The sequence below is a fragment of the Gavia stellata genome, chromosome 7 (assembly GCF_030936135.1).
Source record: "Gavia stellata isolate bGavSte3 chromosome 7, bGavSte3.hap2, whole genome shotgun sequence".
Lineage (NCBI taxonomy): Eukaryota > Metazoa > Chordata > Aves > Gaviiformes > Gaviidae > Gavia > Gavia stellata.
The window spans coordinates 12,139,178-12,159,811 of NC_082600.1; the positions used below are offsets into that span (position 1 = coordinate 12,139,178).

At 37.2% G+C, this 20,634-nt stretch overlaps 2 protein-coding genes across 2 annotated transcripts in view; one reads left to right on the forward strand and one right to left on the reverse strand.

Moving 5' to 3' along the window:
• Window positions 1-20,634, reverse strand: part of TDRD9 (tudor domain containing 9) — a 90,103-nt gene that overhangs the window by 66,346 nt on the left and 3,123 nt on the right. The window contains 1 exon segment of the mRNA XM_059819446.1: window positions 704-810. Within this exon segment, the coding sequence (XP_059675429.1) occupies window positions 704-810 (107 nt within the window).
• On the forward strand, window positions 15,738-17,273 carry RD3L (RD3 like). The gene is made up of 2 exons (XM_009808115.2): window positions 15,738-16,036; window positions 16,976-17,273. Exons 1-2 carry the CDS (start codon window positions 15,738-15,740, stop codon window positions 17,271-17,273), a joined length of 597 nt encoding a protein of 198 aa, XP_009806417.1.

Here is a 20,634-nt window from a genome sequence, read left to right on the forward strand (position 1 = left end):
AACACATAAATGTCCTTTTCTTGGGAAATCAGCTACATTAATAAATTTGGAAATTACGAGGCACAGTAAGAGTTTGAAGCTGAGCTGCCCTGACAAGTGAGTCAGCCTCATACTGCTTTTACCAGAGCTCCTAGGAAAGAAGTGCAATCAAATTTCTCTCTAAAGTCAGTTCAAAGTAACAATCAGGTATATACAGAAAGAACATGGATAGAAAATGGAAAAACAGAATAGAGAAAGACATGAATCCAATGAATGGTATATTTTCCTTGCAGATATATTTCTAACATATATCTACATTTATCAATACAATAGACGAAATGTATGTACATATATCCATGCAACAGCATTATACACTATGGTTTCCAGAAAATAAGGTGTTTACTTTTTAATACCGTGCCTTACACAAAACAAACAAATGCACATACAGCATTCAACAAACAAGAACTACACAGTAAGGTTTCATAGTTTTGTTTAGGGGAGGAGATGGGAGGAAAGACCACAGAAAGGAAAAGGACAGGTATAACTGAGTTTGTCACAGAATCATTAAGGTTGGAAAAGACCTGTAAGATCATCAAGTCCAACCATCATGCCCACTAAACCATGTCCCACAACTAAAACACGTCCCGCATGGGACTTTATAACCTATTATTTGGTTATAATAGGAACCAATTATATATATATATATATTTTTTTTTTTTTTTACCTGGTTCATAGGCAAGCTGGTCATTTCCAACTACATCTAGCTCTTGTGCCTCCACTTGTCTGTATTTTTCAGCATATTCAGTTCCAACACTCTCTGTGATAGGCAGCCTGAAGAGGAAAGAAATGACAAATCAATAAATGCTTCCTAATCTAACAGTCATGGATATCTCTGGGAATAACAGCATTATACAGTAAGTTCAGAGTCTCCATGTTGTGCAGAAACTACTTCAATGAACAAACTTCAGAAATAAATTTTGTCTCTGCAGTTAGATACTAGCCTGAGGAAAGTGCCACATTAAATCTTTTTGTTTAGATTCAAAAAAAATGAGCTCGCAAAATATCATCCTTTAAGTTTTTAATACCTAGGAATTTCTCTCCTAATGAAAGTCTATGATTTTTTCTGAACAAAGATGAAATAGCTCTGTTTCCCCAGTTCTTGACAAAATACAATTAAGAAAATACATGTAATTCTTACATGATTCCCTGAAGACAGGGGAAGTAGACAGGAGTAAACACAATCATCTCACTCCTTTAAGGAAAGAACTTCTGTCTTTGAGCCAAGAGATTATGACAGCCAGGGAAAAAAAATTAACACAATAACCCAATCAGTTAATCTTATGGAAATTTATTACATGCAAGACAAAGTCTATTCATAACATAAATAGAATGAAATGGGATTAAAAAAAAGGACAAAGTCTATTCATTACATAAATAGAATGAAATGGGATAAAAAAAATTCTCTTCTTCATAAACTGTGAACAAAACCACATGGATTTCACTAGAGAATAAAGTAGCATACCTACAATGACTCTATGACTAATAAATCATAAATGAACTTAAATGTAGAAGAGTTTTGGATGCATCAAAAGCTCCCTCTTTTTGTCTTTCTTTTTTAAACAAAATACAAACTATAAGTCAAAACCACGGTTTTGCACTTTAAATTAATCTCTGGGCCCAGTGTAAGCTTTTGCTATGCACTGCATAGCAAATCTGCTATGCAGTGCATAGCAAATCTGTTTCTCAGTAGCTGTATCTCTGAGAAGTTTTATAAAATGATACTGCTTCAGAAGCATCTATTTCTTGACCCAAATAATAAGCAACACTGACTCCAAAAACAATTAGGCTGAAAACAAGAGATATTTAACATGGCACTGTGTCACACAGCTGTCATCATACAGTAATTCACAATATCTTGATGCCACACAGCACCCACCTTCTCTGACAAGGCAAACTGTGCCAGCTTGGCTCTGCTACAGAGTACTCATTCAGGTAAGTCATTATTTCCTCCTATAGGAAACACCCAGTATTTACCACCTACTGCTGCCAAGAAACCAAGAAATGGCTTCCTATCCTATTTCAGCAATACTTTAGGCATAAAGCTAAGGCAATTTTTCCCTGGATCTCAAGTATCTCTTAACGCAGGGTTCAACAGGATTGCACGCATCTGCACAATCACTACATGAGCAACAGCTGCCTACTTTCAAGCAAGCAGCCGCCTACTTTCAAGCAAGCAGCTACAACACTCATATCACTCCAAACCTTCTGAAACAGCTAGGACAGGGACCACTCCACAATAGACCTGAATCCAAGACAGAATTCAGAAAAGTTCATACACATCATGTCAGACCACTTGTTAAGTAGGTTATTCCACTGAATGTACATTAAACACACATAAAACCCCAAAATACAATTAAGGTATCAAAGTCAAACATTCAGTAGTTGAAAATAACATAATTAAGCTTGGCCACACAATCTCAATTTGGCAGCCTTGTATGCACATACTATACAGATTTTAGTGATGTAACCAATTATTTTTCATTTCCGTAAGACTGCACCCTCACTGAGTGCACTGGACACACATCTCTTGACAACAAAACCTGGTTATGCAGTAAATACAACTTGTCCTTCAGTCCTACGCAAGAAAAAAAGCCACCTGATTAAGACAGTAAATGCTGTCATGGAGGAGCAGGTACTACTCAACCGACAGAGCCCTGAGCGATAGCAAGCAAATCACTTCAACAAAAAACTTCCACTGAGGGATAGGGGCTAAGGGTGAGAAAGGTATGACTGTGTTCCTCATTTGCTGTAAAGACCTTGCAGAAGCATCAGTATTTAAGCAGCAGCTGAAGTCACCTAAGAAGCAGTTTTATATAACACCAGATATATTCAACTAAATGCTCCTGGAGATGGAGCATCAAGCATTTCAAAATGGGCTCACAGAAGTATGTATGTGCTTTTGACCTTTGCCCATACAGCTCCAGGAAAATGAGGACAGTATGACCTCGGTGATTTGTGCGAATACATTATTTTTTTTTGTTTGGATATTTGAATATTTTCTTTCAGAAATTAGGTTTTCTGTCTGCAGAAAACAGCATGCAGTAAATAAACCTCAGGCTACACACTGAATAAAGAAAATATTTAATAGCCAGTCATTAAGAATGAACATTGCTCACTCGATGCACTGAATCAGGCTACAGTCTTGGGGAAAATCATATGCAATAGGAAAACTGCATATGAGAATATGAAATGAACAAACAACCTTCATTACATCATTTCTCAATGTTTTAATGCTGAACTTCGCAGCTTTAATAAAATAAAAAGCTTACAGAATAATGTTATTTTTTAAGGAAAATGGAAAAAAAATCATTATGGCGTCCTCTGGTGCTCTCCTAAGTCATCAGAACAATACAATCTCTTCTAGTAATCACTAATAAGCCATCAGTAGCAGGTATCATTCTATACATACTTGGACAAACAGAAAGGGATAGAACATTTTTCTAATGAGTTTCAACTAACATTTGCTGACAGCAGAGGAACGACAAGATTCAGAAAATTCAAATCCATTCCAGGCCAGGAAAGGACAACACTAATGAAGGGACTTTTCTCAATTGTACTTATGAAGCATGTGTCTGTCCAATACACCAGTTAATCTCTTCCCCATTTCTATTTCCTCTGACACAGCAAAACCCCACATTTCAGTACACCTGTCCTGTTACAGCAGATACTCCTTAGGCCTTCCAGACTCCAGCCTTGGTGCTTACCTACTTTTAGACTCCCCCAGGTCTTTTGATTCCCCAAACACATTACAACACTGGCAAACAACAACTTTTCAGCTGCATATATGAAACAAATTCATAATTCTACCAAATTAAGAGGCGGTAAAAAGCATTTTTTTACTCTAACACAATTACTGAAAATTTTAAGTCATCAATGTAAGGAAATGAACGAGACTTCACATGTTCTGGTTTTTTCTTCCTTCGCCCTCATTTAAAAGAGAAGGTGAGAGTTTGATCTTATTCAAATCAAGGGCATGTTTCATCCTCAAAAGCAGCCAGATTTCTGTGGCTGAACCTGCAAACATATGACATTATGTCCACCCTAAATGGACAAAGGCAGACAAAATTATAAGGCACCGAGAACATGATCAATCAGTAATGCCACTCAACAACAAGTAACTGTTGAGGTGTCCTAGCATCTGTAAAACATAACACGTCAGCTACCTATGAAGGTGTACACATCTCAAGACCTACCTATTTTGGAAAACACTCTCAGAAGTAGCAGACATGGGAACTTTGAGCCTGACAAGCAGTGGTCAGTACGAGGCCTTCTATACAGGCAAAAAGGTAGTACACAGCATGCCTCTTTTTGGAAGAGAATTAACACCGTTTCTTATGTGATAACGGGATACTTTTCCTTATTCTTTACCATGTGGTTTCACTACTGTAACATTTTTCTAAAGTGTGACTGATCTTGGTACACATGACTACTTAAACTAATTTTGAGCATTTGATTGGGACAAAATCTTTTAAAATATTTCTTATTTGGGTTTAAAGGAAAATTCAGTGTCATAAACACAAAATTAAATACAGCTGCCACTTCAGGGGAAACACAGTTTAGCACCAGAAATTGTTGACACATCCAATTGTAAATGCTCTCAAATACACTGAGGGTGCCTTTCTTTAAAAAAATTCAGCTAGAGAAAGGTCTTCCTTTTCTTCAAGCTATAGAATGACCTCTAATAAGTCACCAAGGCCATCATAACAAGAGTACACTCGGTAAATTTTTGTATTTGAGCATTTCAAATATTAACCACAGCATTTTTGCATAAACTTTGTTATCAAAAATAGAATCAATTGCCCAATCTCAACCATAACTGTGACAGGTAATTTATCTGGCTCTTTTCAGCAACATATACTACAATGCCACTGCATACGCTGAACACAGTTAATGTCTCTAAAAGCAATGTTTAAAAAAAGCCTTATTAAATGAACAGATACATACAGTCTTACTCCCTGAAAGAATAACACTGCTTATGCAGCAAACCTGATTGTATAAAGAAAACATTCAAGTATGTAATGAAATTCCGAAGATTAAGATGCTTGCTTATCCAATTTCAGATAATTTTCTATTAGCTATTTAATTTTGGGGTAGAAGCTCCTGTTCAAGGCCATGCACCTTCAGGAACATTTCCATCTTGGAGACAAACAACTGAAAAATCAAAGGGTTTAGGGCTATGTTTTTAAAAATTCTTATAGATGTACTTTTTGCTTATTTATGTTCTGCCTCATTTGACACAAAAATCCCTGTTCACATGTGACTGGGGGTTGAACACAAAACTAGTGTCACTCATTTCACAGATCACAAGAGAAGGACTGCCCTAAGTCATGGCTTCTATCACACACACAAGCTGTCCACCTACTTAGAGATCCTCGGTTGGGGGTGGGGAATCACTTGAAAAAACACTTAGCCTTACAGCATACAGAGCAATATTTTGCTGTACAATTTTAGTATGATATATACAGTAGAGTGTTTCAAAGCCTCTTTTCTAATACTAAAATAGTGTGACACTTTACATAACTGAACATTTGCCATGACAGTAAATAACCTTCCACTGGATTTACTGAATGACATACTAAAAATTACTTTCCTTTTAACTGGCAGTTGACGTTCCATACTTTTAGAAGACTGGTCTTACCTGCAGAAATACACTAACTGTAAAGAAATAATCTACTGTCATTCAAAAACCATGTTTCACTTACAAAAATAGATGATTATTAATAGAATTCAGAATAAGTGAAGTCTATTAAATACTAAAATACACATTTTACAAAGTGGTTTACAAATTAATTAAAGAATCTATGAATCAATGAGGTGCAACCTTTTTTCCACTCAAGAGAGCTGTTCTAAAAAGGTAATTAGCTAGATATAGTGATAAAGCCTTCATATATAGGCATCTTAATGGCTTGCACTGCTCTTCCTCACAGCAGTTATTCAGAGCTCCTGTTTTAAAACCTTAACTAGCTGGGGAGAGGGAGAGAGAGAAAAAGTGCACTAAAACTACTTTGCAAAATCCTGAAAAACTCAAATGCAAATGTTCGGATTTGGAGAGACTATGTAAACTCAAGATCTCAGAAATATTTCTTCTATGTCAAACTAATAGCTCTGTAAGACCTTTCATCTTCCACCTTACCCACAACTAAAATCCAGGAAAAATAACAACCACAAATGCCAGGCTGAAACAGCCCAAATCCTCAAATTTACTGTCTACTACTCTGGGATTTTATGCCAGTGGGGGAGACTGGGATGAACTGCTGGGCTTCAAAGAACTGGACTCTTCTTGGAGATGAGCTGTTGACGAGCTCCTCTTTCTGCAGCCATAGCTCAAATAGGGATGTTTTGAAGAAGACAGCTATTACTTGTGGTGGATAGTGACAAGCCACACAGCAATTAGCTCTCTACCACACACGAAACACTTAATTTTGTAAATTAATGTTGTTATAATTAGTTATGAATTAGAAGTCTGATGGGTGTTCATATTTATTAACTTAAAACAAAAGCACAGTTCCTCTATAAAGCATTGTTTCTGATCCTTTAGCAAAATTCACAAAACATCTACACTCTTTAAAACTTCAACATTCATAATTCATCCCTCCTCTAACCACAAAGGCAAGGAACTTGGCCAAATAGCAAAAAAAAAAAAAAAAAGCCCCATAACAAAAAAATTAAAACAAAAGAATTTGCTTATCAACTTGGTAAAATCCAGCTTAAATAAATCTCCAAATAAAATAAAATGCAAGTAAGAGACTGTGCTAAATTAAAAAATGTCCATGAAGACCAGTATCAAATGCAAGATCCCCTCAATTTCAAACTGACGCCTGTAACTCCCCTGCCTATTAGTGAAGTGTCAGCAGCACCAGAGACATTAACACTACAGTGCTACAGACAGTCCAACTGGAAGAAATCAGCTTCAAACATGTCCTGATTTTATTCATCACAGCAACAGAAGTACAATGATAGCTTACACAACTTTCTGTCAGTTAACACTATTAAAAGAGAATTATTACTGTTGTTAGCTGTCACAGCAAACGACCCAACAAGGAGTCTTACCAAGAGGCCTCTCATGTAGGCTCATGGCAAGTTTTGTTCATAGTTGTTAAAAAGCGAAAGCAGTAGTCACTGTCTGGAGTGATCAGAGGAGGTAGACTCACCATCTGTCTGCAGCCTGAAACAGCTACCGTGAGTTGTTCTGTCAAATCAAAAGAAAAATACACTGCAAAGTTGATCATTAAATCCGAAGAGTGGGGCTGTGTTTATAAATGGATAGCTACAAAAATGAAATCTCGCTTTTCTCAGATGACTGGTAGCATTGGTAACCTTTCCATGTAACTGTTCTGGGCCTGGCTGGGATAGAGTTTATTTTCTTCATAGTAGCTCTATGATGCTGTGTTTTAGATTTGTGACTAAAACAATACTCCTAACACACGAATGTTGTAGCTATTGCTGAGCATGTTTGCACAGCATCAAGGCCTTCTCTGTTTCTCACACTGCCCCCCCAGCGAATAGACTGGGGCATGTGGAGGAGGTTGGGAGGGGACACAACCAGGCAGATAACCCAAACTCACCAAAACGATGCTCCATGCCATATAACATCATGCTCAGCAATAAAAAGGGAAAAGAGGTGGGTTTCAATTACATTTGCCATCTATTGCTTGGGAACTGGCTGGGCATTGGTCTACCATGGGAGGCGGTACGTGACTGCCTTTGCATCACATGTTTTGTTTTCTTTCTTTCTTCCACTTCTTCACTTAAACAGTTTTTATCTCGACCCCAAGATTTTTTGCTTTTACTCTCCCATTCTTCTCCCATCCCACTGGGGGTGAGCAGGGATTAAGCGAGGAGCTATGTGGTGCTTAGCTGCCTACTGGGCTTTACCCACAACAATAAAGTATCAGCCCTTCACACAAAATCCACAGCAGCAAACCATAATTTGTGACTGTATTACCCACAGATGCTAACAAAGAAATATGGAACATATACCACTATGCCAATGTGTTGAAACGTTAGCTAGCTAGCAATTGTTGTGACCTGCTATCAACACATTTGCTCAAATAAGAATTACGATAATTTCTCAGTGTGTCATTATTAGTCTTATTCATAAAGAAACATACACTTCTTACCTCTTTCAATTGCAAGAGTCAGCAGCATCTCAGATGGTACAGATGCCATAAAATCTTCCCAAGTAAAGAGTAAGAAGCTTCTCCTCCACCTGTTCACAGCAATTGTCTCTTTGTTGCTCACATCAATGCAATATTTGGTTAAATGGAAGCGTTTTTGAAAGGCTGGTTTTATTTTTACCTAGAATCACTTCAGTGAGGCAGTTCAAAAGCACAGCCCCATGGCACAACAAGGCAGGAGAGGTAACTCCTAACAACTTCTCAAACTGGCCTTCTGTCAAAAAAAAAAAGCGTGTTGTCCAACAGCACACTCGATCAGCTCAAATAAGTATTGAATTTGTAGTTCTTATAGATAGGCGTAGTAGTAGCTCCAAGTTTAACTAAACTGCTTTTTTATTATAGGACCTGGTTGTCAGTTTAGGAAGTTCATTTGCACCTGTGATGTTAAGACACATATGTTGAGACTAAAGTTTTCTTGCTGAGAGCTGACTTGGATTTGCAGCTTTTTTCTCCCAGAATACAGTTACTGAAAAATACTTGTTCACAAGAAAACACTACATTGGAAAAACAGCTGATCCCTAGAAAACTTTTATTCTTTGTGAGAATTTCAGATTTTACAGGAATGATAAGTCTGTTTTAAGTATATGCCTTCTCAACTACAGCAAATTATTTATTATAGTAGCACTGAAAGGTGATAATCAGAACATAAAACTTGGCATGATGTGTGGTTAAGTAAGTTTCCGGTGCTGAAGCGATTATTTTACTTAGTTTTTTAAAAAAGCTTTCAAGAGATTTCAGGAAGTATCAGACAGGATAAACTAAACATCTTCTGTCACCTCTTTTTAGCTAAGAAATATTACCTTGCTGTAAACAGTCCCATCTTCTAAAGTAGCTGGTGTTAAGGTTAGTTATGATGATTTTCAATTAAGAATCCACTTTCCTTTAATGCTACTGCTTATACTAGAGGAAGTTTCCTGCAAATATCCACAAAACCACCTCACTTATTCTTCAAGTAAAGTTATACTTTGCCATTGTATCAACAAAGCTAAAATCCAGGTATATTCAGCACCCTCAGAACATGCATCCCACATTGACTCATTCTGTTTCCCTGTGGTAAGTTTCAGCTATTTAAATCCATGTCTGTTGTACTTACATCGCAAGTGTATGTAAATATTCTTACTCTGTAGTTGTATTATGCCTTCAACATAGACCCCAGGGCTCCTATTTGGTAACATACAAAGCTGTAAGAGTATTCACAAGGACAGATTCAGAGGTTTTAACCCTGAAGAACTTTAAAAGCAAGCAATACTCCTACTTAAGTAAACACTAAATCTTTGCAGCCTCACACCAGTTATTTGATTCCCGAATATCTTAATCGTCAAGTTCCCCCTCATAATTGTGATGTCAAACAGAAAGAGGGGAAAGAGGAATTCCTAGAACAGATGAGACATTTTGAGTACCAGTAATTTTTCAGGTTAAAGATTAGAGCCATGAACTGGACTTCTACGCCTTCACACCAAGCCACACACATGGCTGAACAAAAAAAGCTGCCTGATGGAAAAGGACCTGGGGGTGCTGGTTGACAGCCGGCTGAAGATGAACCAGCAGTGTGCCCAGGTGGCCAAGAAGGCCAATGGCATCCTGGCCTGTATCAGAAACAGTGTGGCCAGCAGGAGCAGGGAAGCGATTGTCCCCCTGTACTTGGCACTGGTGAGGCTGCACCTCGAATACTGTGTTCAGTTTTGGGTCCTTCACCACAAGAAAGACATTGAGGTGCTGGAGCGTGTCCAGAGAAGGGCGACGAAGCTGGTGAGGGGTCTGGAGCACAAATCTTATGAGGAGCAGCTGAGGGAACTGGGGTTGTTCAGTCTGGAGAAGAGGAGGCTGAGGGGAGACCTTATCGCTCTCTACAATTACCTGAAAGGGGTCTGCAGTTAAGTGGGTGTTGGCCTCTTCTCCCAAGTGACAAGTGATAGGACAAGAGGAAATGGCCTCAAGTTGTGCCAGGGGAGGTTTAGGCTGGGTATTAGGAAAACTTTCTGCACTGAGAGAGTGGTGAAGCACTGGAACTGGCTGCCCAGGGAGGTGGTGGAGTCACCATCACTGGAGGTGTTCAAGGAACGTGTGGACGTGGCACTGTGGAACATGGTTTAGTGGGCATGGTGGTGTTAGTTGATGGTTGGACTTGATGATCTTACAGGTCTTTTCCAACCTTAATGATTCTGTGAAAAACACTTCGAAACACAGCGTTCTCACACCAAGTGTCGGGTTTAGATGTATCTCTTCAGTACGAAACACACCCAGAATGTAACTGCCACCATGCATGCAGCACTATCTTAGGAGGAATTCTTTAAAGATGGCATGTACTAATACCATACCAGATTGACACTCCTTTCCCCTCAGTCAAGTAAGAGCTAGTAACAGACTCCCTAAATATGCCTGCTACTAACCAGAATGAATCAAGCAGTAAATGGAATAGTGTCTCATATTTAATTTATTCTAAGGGTGAAAGAAAATAATAGAATAAACAGAGCACATGGCCCCTGTAGGAACTGTTCTGCCACATGCACCAGGGCATGCTTGTTGCTCTGACTGGTGATCCATAGAGTCATTATGAAGATCACCTAAATTAGAGACTATGTCCATGTTTACTGAAGCCATTCGGGAAAACCCCCACACCTTTCCCTATTAATCTATTCTAAAGTAATTTCATGTAAATTATGGTTACTTTGTGTACTCACGTAACTATGGGAATGTAAGTTAAGTAACCTCGATGATTCCTCACTTTGTATTTGTAAGCTAAATGTCATGAAACCATCACAGCTAAAAGCCAGGGGGAAACCAAATATATCCACCATAACCCATAAGAAATCCTCACCACAACAAAGCAGAGTCACTATTGCAAAGATACATTTAGATTGTTCCATCATTTCATTCGTGGTTGTCTTCACTCACCCATACTGATGCAAAAGTTCAACAATCTCCTTACACACGAGCTCTGCCATGCAAACCTCTATTTTAGATTCCCTAGCTCTATTCAACCACTCTTAAGGTGAAGCATTCATTCTTCATGTAGTCTGAAGGAACAAGATACACAAGTCAATACATCTAGCTGCATGGCCATGCAATCAGACCTTCTCCACAGGCCTCCATTTCTACTGTTATTTTGGAAAAGGGCTTCTGAGAAGTACACAAGTATTTAACTTACATAGCTAGAGTCATCTGCAGTGGAAACCATTCACACAGTGCGATGGAATGGAATTGCTAGAAGTAGTATTTGGTACTCTCTCAAGACTCCTCCTCTAACATCTCCAACAAAGCAGGTTACACAGTCTCCTAGCCAACTGCTGAAGCAAGAAACACCTCTGTAAACTGGTAGAATTGACAACTAGTTCAAGAAGTAAGAACTGTTTGATGTGAACCTCCCATTTACTTGGGGTTGGGTGGAGAATGAGTATAGGAGAAAGAGGAAGACACTGACACTTTGGAATACATTTTTTTGGTACCAAGAAGTCCCCAGGATAAAAATAAGCCATCACCAAGGTTTTAAAAAAGTCTGTTCTGTATCTAGCCATTTTAAAATAGAAAGAAATAACCTATGTGTCTTACATGCAGGGAAAGAGATCCCATTTTATCCACTGGCTGCCACCCTTATTTCCTTGTTTACCCAATCAATTTTCATTTAGCATGTGCTCTTGAAAGGCTACTGGTTTGGAATAAGGCTCTTTGCTGATGAACCTGGACCTGCCACAGCAAAAAAGGAAAGACCACTCAAACTGTCTGAATTGATTTATGCAAGGAAATCTGCACTTTGGCTCCAGCAACTCTTGCTGCTCCCTCAGTTCAATTTGAGAACAGCATCAGAAAACAAATCTGAAGTATGCTACAGAAAAAGGAATGGTTACCTTAAGAGAAAGCGTAAGAAACACTTATGTGAAAAGACACCCTTTCTGATTTACCAACATAAGCAGAGATATCATTCACTGCAGTTCAAAGAAAATTATTATGTTATAGAAACAACAGATGCTTTAGGAATTCATTACATTTCTTGCCTCAAAAATAAAGAAAACAAAGTAAAATAAGGAGGTTGAAGGAAAGTTTAAAAAAGTTCAAAGAATCTTCAATTTACATTTCATATTATGCACACAGATAATTAGGGTTAATTTACAGGAAAAAATCAATTAACAAACAACTGCTCTGCTGCACTGGTAGAGTAAATTATGGCTTATTAAAACAGAAAAAATTACTCATCATTATATATCTAATGTTATGCCTCACTCAAGTATTATAATGTGTTTTAGTCACTAGTACCAGCAATGAAAAATTGAGAAAAGGGAGATTAAAACTATAAAAATATTGGTTTGGTATGCTACAGTAAGAAAGCAAAAGTGCTAGGACTGAAACTTTTAGAAAATTTGCAGAAGTGAGTAATGAGATGAAGTGCCAAAGACAAGAGAGATTCAGAAGCTTAAGACCATAAATCACTTAAAACACAGCATCTCTGTGTTATCTAAATTTACAGACTGAAGTGCAACATTGCTAGATGAATGCTATGGAGAACAAAACGTTTTTCCCCAATAAAGAGAGAGTCAAAGAACATGTTAAAAAAAAAAGGGGGGGGGGGCAAGAAACCTAAATGTAAGTAGTAAAGACTTCACACCATTTGTAATTCTATTATTGTAATTTTAGGAACTGCCTAAAAATTAATGAGAGGATTCAAAACATAGCCTTCTCCCCCCCTCCCCCCCCCCAGCCCCCCCAGGTTAAATCATAACAATAACTGTAGTTACTAATAAAGACAAACTCAGTAATGGCTTCAGGGAACTGACCCACTATCAAAATCAAGCCGAAACTTCCATCCCAACACAGCGCTGCAGAACCATGAGTACATTTAGGGAGAGTTGGATGGAACTATAACTCTCCACAAACTTTCCAGGATTAACCACTGGCTAGCAACTATATAAAATACTGCTCTGCTTTGAACTTCCAGTTCCCAATGCCAGCCTCACATGTGCAGTCATCTCTTCCTGAATACAGATCTGCAATGCATACAAAAGTAGAAGCCATACAAATTTTCAGCTTTAATGTCCTCCTACCAATGGAAAGATAAATACCATTCTCAGTACCCTGTCTCACAAAATTTGATGATGCAACCAAAGATTAGGTAAAAAAAACCCAAAAAACAAAACAACCAAAAAAAACTGTTGTAGGTTTCACATTTAATTAATTTGCACACCTTCCAGTATGCACCTCCTTAATTTGCAAAGAGGCTACAATGGTTTCATACTGTACAGCAGTTTACCTTCCGATTTGATAAAGTGGAAAAAAAGTGGTGACATGTTAACTGTGCTGTAAAGGAGGTGGCAAAGAGCATTTTAATTTCATCTGAAAATCTGTCAGGACAGTTCTGTCACCATAAACCTAGCTCCCTTCCTTTTTCATAGTAACACATACAATGCAATGTGAAAACCTTCCAGTTGAAGAGGATTAATAGTGACATTTGAATTTTTCCAATGTATAAGTAATATCAGCTTTAATAACAGCCACACACGTCATCCTTTATGTTGTATGACATCTAGAACAAATTTACAGAACCCTTGTTCTCCCAACGGTTCAACACACCAGGGGAGGCAAAAAAGTAGGAATGAAAAATACTTACAGTAGCAAAGACAATCATTAGAAGAAAGAGCAGAAGAGAAGGCATTTCGTATACCATGCCTACTGTTTAGATTAATAAGAAGAGACCAGATAACTGGAACGGAAAATGGCTGCTTCAGCGACCTTTAGTGTGCACAATGAAAATGTGGAAAATTAATCTTAAAAATGGATATGCTCAAAATACTCATCAAGAAAAGAGGGAGCATGCAACTGGCAGACAGTTGAGAGAGAAGCAAAGTCCATGGTAAGACTTACAATTCTGGGCTTTTTAGATCAGTCTGACCTCAATTTGCATCTCTTTAGCATTCTGTTCCTTTAATTAGATTAATGTGTCTTTCATGGCACACCATAGGTGTTACAGACTGCCTTCTTTAAACACATTTGAAATGTTAATTAAAAATGCTAACAGCTATGCACAGTAATGAAAAGGTGTAGTACCATGAGATTGATGAAATTCAACTGGAAGTATTTAATATAGTAGCAAAATCCTGAGCAATTGTCAAATAGCTCTGTTCTGTCAACACTCACTTAACAGAGGCTTTAGATGATCTTTACTAGAAAAAGACTATTCTTAGCTGTTTAAAAATGACAGTAGAACAGCCTGATCCCCCTCTAATGGGAGAAATGTCTTCCAGCATCTCAATGGCCTGAAAGTTTAGTTTGATGATAAAAGCAACATAGTTATTTTTAGCACTCTACAGGCATGAAAATACAGCTCTAAACTGTGACCTACAGCTATGCACAGCCAAGCATCACATCATACGACAGCCTTAACTTTAGCTAGAAGCACGTCTGTAGTTGCTTCAGACTATCGTTATTCATCTCACTACCAACAATACCTTTGGATGGATTTAGCAACAAGCATTTGAAATTGTTACCATCTTTTTTTAAATTGCTGCCATTGGCAGATCTCAATTCAAAGGTAGGAGATCTTAATGGACTTTGTAGAAAATATTTGAAAGACCATGTTAGGTTAAATGGATTACTTCTTCTCTCTGCTACAGAGGATGAAAAAGAACCTTAAAAGCAGAAAAACTTAAACTGTCATATTCAGTACAGAAAGTCATTTTTCTAAGCACAGTTTGAGTAAATGAAAAAAAAAAAAAAAAAAAGGCGGGAGGGGAAAAACCCACCTTGTTTTCTTCCAGCAGTAGTAACAGCCTGGAAACGGGATATGCTAGAATAAGAGACCTTCAAGCAAACTCACCTGAAACAACACTGTTCATAGACTACTGCAAAGGTAATTAACATTATTTTATTCCAATTAGTATGCTTGTGTCTGCATGATTTGTAATAAACTGCAATTTAAAAGCCTATTCCACCAGATTCCTGTTTCCAGGTTATATAAACAAGAATTTATTTAAAATAAAAATATATACAGAAGTTTTAAAAACAGATCACTCAGAGTTCCAGCACTTAACTTTATTTAATCGCTTTTTAAATGTACAGGTTACTTTCAATTTTGGAGGTTTGATGTTTTGTGTTTTGTTGGGGTTTTTTTTGGTTGCTGTTTTGTTTTGGGGCGAGGTGCTTGTTTGCTTGGTTTGGGGTTTTTTGTGAGGGTTTTTGTTTTGGTTTGTGTTTAGGTTTTTTTTCTTAAACCATATATACTACAAGGATAAAAAAAGAAATATTTCTAAGATGACAGATACGCACTTTTTAATGCTGTAAACTTCACATAGTTATGTTAATTCAGAAAACAGACGGAAAATATTATAGAATGCAAGGCTTGTGAGATTTAATTATGGCTTGGTGATTATTGTTATTACTACTTGTATTGCACTGTAAAATATTTTAGAATCATTAATAAAGTTTCCTTTAAACATTCAGCTGCTAAGAAGAAAGTCTACAGGTATAAATACTATTGGCCACACAGAAATAAACAAAATCTGGGTTTTTTTTCTCTCCCCTCACAGCTTAAAAATGCCACTTTTTGGCTGGATGAAATGGTCAAAAAATGATTCCTACAAACCCACAAGATATCCTGGATCAGAAGTAGTTACAAAAACCCTACTGAGGGAATTGAAATGGCACCTGAAAGAGCGTGAAAGATTAGTGCAAGAGATTGAAAATGAACAAAAAGTCCAAAAGACTGGTATGGATTACAACTGGCTGAAGAACTACCAAAACCCTCAAGCAACAATTCCAGCTACTGAGCAACGACAGCTCGAAGTTCTGTGTTCACAAATCCAGCCTTGCCAAACGGGAACTGTTCTCAGCAGGTACTTGTTTCTTATTTCTCTAACTTTGAGTACTCTATCATAAGTAAGACATTTCTTCTGCCTAATCCAAGCTTATATTTGGCTCTGATCTTTCTTCCAAAGCAACAATGACCAGGAACTGGAACACATTTTTACAGACGTTTTAGAAATTTATTTTAATACGTTGTACTTGAAGTTTTTAATCAGGATTTTCCTGGTCTAATCCAAAACAAAGGAAATCTCACATGCTTAAACATGTGACCTCTCAATACTTTCAGTTTTTCCTCTTTTATCCACAATATTTATTAAATAGTAACCCAATAACCAAAAATCAAATTAAAGCACTAATGCAAAGCACTGTTATGCAGAAACCTAGCCTCAGTGTCCAAAATACCTGAAAGCGTCTAAAACTAGCAAACCAGTGTCAAAAAAAAAATTCCTGTTTTTTAAAAACAAACAAACAACCCCCCCCACATTTTACAAAGAAAAATTCTCTTACGCCTGTATTTAAATACATTTTCTAGGGACGTGTAGAAATGAACAAGCCTATATGCCTTTTAAAGCCCAGAATATACCTAAGGGCAAAGTCAGTTTAAATCAAGCTACCCAGATGGGCCCAAAAAACCCACCAAACAACAACCAACCCACCCCCCCACCCCCCACCCCCCAAAAAAAAAACCAAACCAAAACGAACAACCCACAAAAAAAAACAACGAAAAGCACACCCAGTAACAATAGCTTTCAGTCCTCATAGTAACTGGACCACATCCAGTGCATTGTTAGAGCTCTTTTCCTCTTACAATCTTTTTGGGGAGGTGTGTGGGGAAATGTGGCAGCAAGGAATAAATGACACCAGAATGCAGTCATTTCCTCCTCCTTCCCCTCCCCTCAAAAGACCAGAGAGGAAACAGAAGAGTTTTCAACACTGATGATTAGATTGCAATTTTTGTTTGTTTCTAGATTTCGTGAAGTTTTGGCAGAAAACGATGTTTTACCTTGGCAAATAGTCTACATATTTAAGCAAGTTTTAAAAGATTTTCTTACTACCACTGAGAGAGAAAACCAACAAGACCAACTGGTAGATGCATGGAATACAAACTGCTCTGAACATTTCAGCCTGCGTGGAGACAGTTCTAACAAATCGGACAAAGATGAAATCCCCACGGTTTCAAGTTATGTCGACAAAACCACACAAAGCATGTTTCCCACCTTCTCTCATAGAATCTGGAATCTACCCTATTACTACCCATCAAGTTAAGTTGGTTTGTGTTTCTTTCAAAAAGCTATGTAGGCATTTGCATTCCTTTCTTGTGACTGCCATCCACAAACATAGGAATAAGAAATATGACATGCTCCCCTTTTTGACAAGTTCAGAAATTAAAATCCTTGATTATAGCTAGCATGCAGTATACAGACTTTAAATATGAACTCTTTAACTTTATAGTTCTTTAAAACATGTTGTGTTTGAAGGCACCTTTTAACCAAAAATGTAGATGTTTCTGAAAAACCTCAAGCATTTTATTTTTTAGCCATATACAGCTACATGTATTTAAAAGAAGAAAAGTCTGCTTTCCATATTTTGGCATCAATCCACAGTGTTAGGCAAAAAGTTCTGTATTTGTCACATAGCTTTTAGGCTCTATGGGAACTTTATACTGTGTAAGATAAATGCTTTACTATATTATTAGTTATACCAAATAAACTGATAAATACTCTTTGGAGCTGGACGGTTATTTCTTAATTTTAAAAATAAGTTCTAAAATGAAAACAATGTCAGAAGTTATCACACGCTGCATGTACTGTTTCTACATTTTTTCCAAACTACTCTGCAAGCACTGAAATACTGTGAAGGTAGACAACTAAATGAAAACATTGGATATTTAACAGCATTTAACAACTAGCTCTCTATTCTTTAGAAGTTAATGATTTATTTTATTTCAAATAGTTGTACTTCTTTATTTGACATATCGGAAGCTATCCTGAAACCCAGACTCTGCATTAAACTTAAAACGTTTTGATCAAATCAGACAGTACTTTTCCAGAATAGCAAAAGAGTCAACAGATCATTTCCAAAGCAAGAGGTAATCTTTTTAAATTTAAGTAAAACAAAATTTCATGGTTTTCAGTTGCCATTATCTATCACTGTGGATTCATAATGAAGTTTTACAAGACTGATTAGATACGTAATAGTTACGTTCACAGCAGACAATTAGAGCAGAAAATCAATGAAAACATATGCCAGAACTCAGTTTGCTACATTTCCAATTGGGCTCCCATCACTGTATGTAACAAATTATTACATGTCTTTTATGTAACCTCTTCATCTCCCGATTGCCTTTTAATCTGTCTGCCGCATCATAAAAAACAGGCAAGACTCACATGGCTCAATTCACAAAATGCACTATTTTGCAAACACGGAGGAAAACTGCTTCCTCTGATATTTTCTTCAAATATACTGAAGACAACATTCAGATTTCCTCAAGTTGGTACCATAAAACTGAAGATAGTTCCTTATGCTCCACAGATGTATCCCCCACCCAAGAAAGAATTTACTAATAGTGCAACATAAATTCACTGAAACAAATGGCACAGTATTTTCATTAAAGATAAAAATACTATTTTAAAAAACCTCTGGAAAGCTTATAATCTAGAGAACATTTCATGCAAGAGTGGAACATAATATACACAGAAGGTGAAACAACCAGAACTCTTGCATACACCTAACTGACAAAGCACTAGAGGACTACAGTAAATCAGTTCCTACAGGTTTAGAATAATAATAAATTGCAGCTCAATACCAAAAGTAACCGGTCCCTCCACGTTCCATAAACTAAATACACAAAACTCCAGAAGCATGTGCAAACTCATTATATCTGCAATCAGAGCTGGTATAAACTCTTTGCCCTCCTCTTGTGCAGCTGTCAGTTTGTGGATAAATAACAAAAGTGTTGATCTCAACTTACTCTGCCCTGCTGCTGCAGAATAAAGAGCATCAGATTCTTTTCATACAGTTCTAAACATTCCAGACATAGATCCCTGCATGAGGGCACGATGGTTTGAAAGGAAGGTTTTTCCTCACTGATGAAGCTCCCCAAAGAGTTAAACTTCAAGTATCTTTTCCATAGGAAAGAAGGTAACAGGTACTAAGCATATAAAAGGAATTAGCAGAATTAATATTACATTGAGAATTAACATCCACAGTGCTGGTTTCAGAAAATAATTTTTATTTGGTCAAATGTGCAAGATTCCTGCAATGGTAATTCACATAAATTAGTTTCTTAAAACAGCACCTTCACAGCTTTCTATTGGAAAACAGGTGAAAAAAGCCCTAAAAATTTAGCTTCCAAATTTTAGTTTATGGAAAATGGTAGGCCAGTAAAAATACAAGGTCCACTTACCTTTATGAACATCAAAACCAGGTGGGAAAAAAACCACCAACCACCCCACAAGATGACCACAGATACAACTTACCCATTCTTCATAAATTTCACTTGAATTTCACTTAAATATAAGCAAATGCAGTCTTTTAAGTCTAGAAACAAGGACCATCAACTACAACATATGCTAGAAGGCAGTCGCTGAATAACAGTTAAAAAAATTATCTAGGCATCATAGCCAATTCAATCTTAAATCCCAATGCAATGCTAAGGAAACACATAAAAAGGCTTACCTACTTTTATATGCATGTTTTATTGATGAAACTCATACCAGGCTACTGCATCTAGTTCTAGTGCCCACACTTGGGGGGAAAGGAGAAGGAGAAACCAAACTGGGAACTGGAGAGGGTACAGGAAAAAAAATTATCCAAAGGCTGAGAAAATGCCATCCGCTAAGACCTCACTTTGTCCATTTTTTCAAAAACAGAAATGAGAGGCAACTTTATGGAATACGAGCACTTTCATCTGATGAAACTATTATGTACTCTCTCTCCAGTTAAAAAGCAGAGAAAAGCACAGAAAAAACAAAGGTGTAAGCACCAGATGACAAACTAAAAAACTAAACATATTTTTAAAAAATCTGCTACGTTTACCACAACATGCTGCAAAAAGAATCTTTACCTCAGTCTGCCAGCTAAGACAAGCTATTTTCTGGAATTTACCTTACACTTACGATTTCAACTACATCAGATAGCAGTAACATGGCTATAGGCCAGTTATCATTTCCCTGCTGAAGATTACCATCTGAGAACTCAACTGTTTCTTTAAGCACTTTTTATTTATGGCCTACATGATTTGCATGAGATTATGTGAAACTATATTGTTCCTTACACTAACCCAGCTGATATTTCTGACACAGGCAGGCAGCTGACACAAACCACGCTGGTGGCAGAAAGGAAAGCGATAATAATTTCAAAGGGCAGCAATGTCTTCCACCTGCACAGGTGTCAGGCAGAACAAACAGCGTGCAATGCTTTTAGCCAAACAAGCTGGCTATAAAAAAGGGCTAACTTGGTGAAAGCTACACCTGTGAAATGCAAGAAATCAAAGAGAGGATAACCACCTTTTCCACACTTAAGCTTTTAAGTTGTTTTCATAACAAGGAAGGATTTAAGGGTCTAAATTTCTTTTCATTCAGTTAAACATAATCAGAAGAATAAAAAAAGTTAATCAATGAGCTAT

Coding starts and splice junctions, on each gene's coding strand:
- RD3L (XM_009808115.2), top strand. CDS start 15,738: ATGCCACTTTTTGGCTGGATGAAATGGTCAAAAAATGATTCCTACAAA. Junction 16,037..16,975: donor ACGGGAACTGTTCTCAGCAG/GTACTTGTTTCT, acceptor GTTTGTTTCTAG/ATTTCGTGAAGTTTTGGCAG.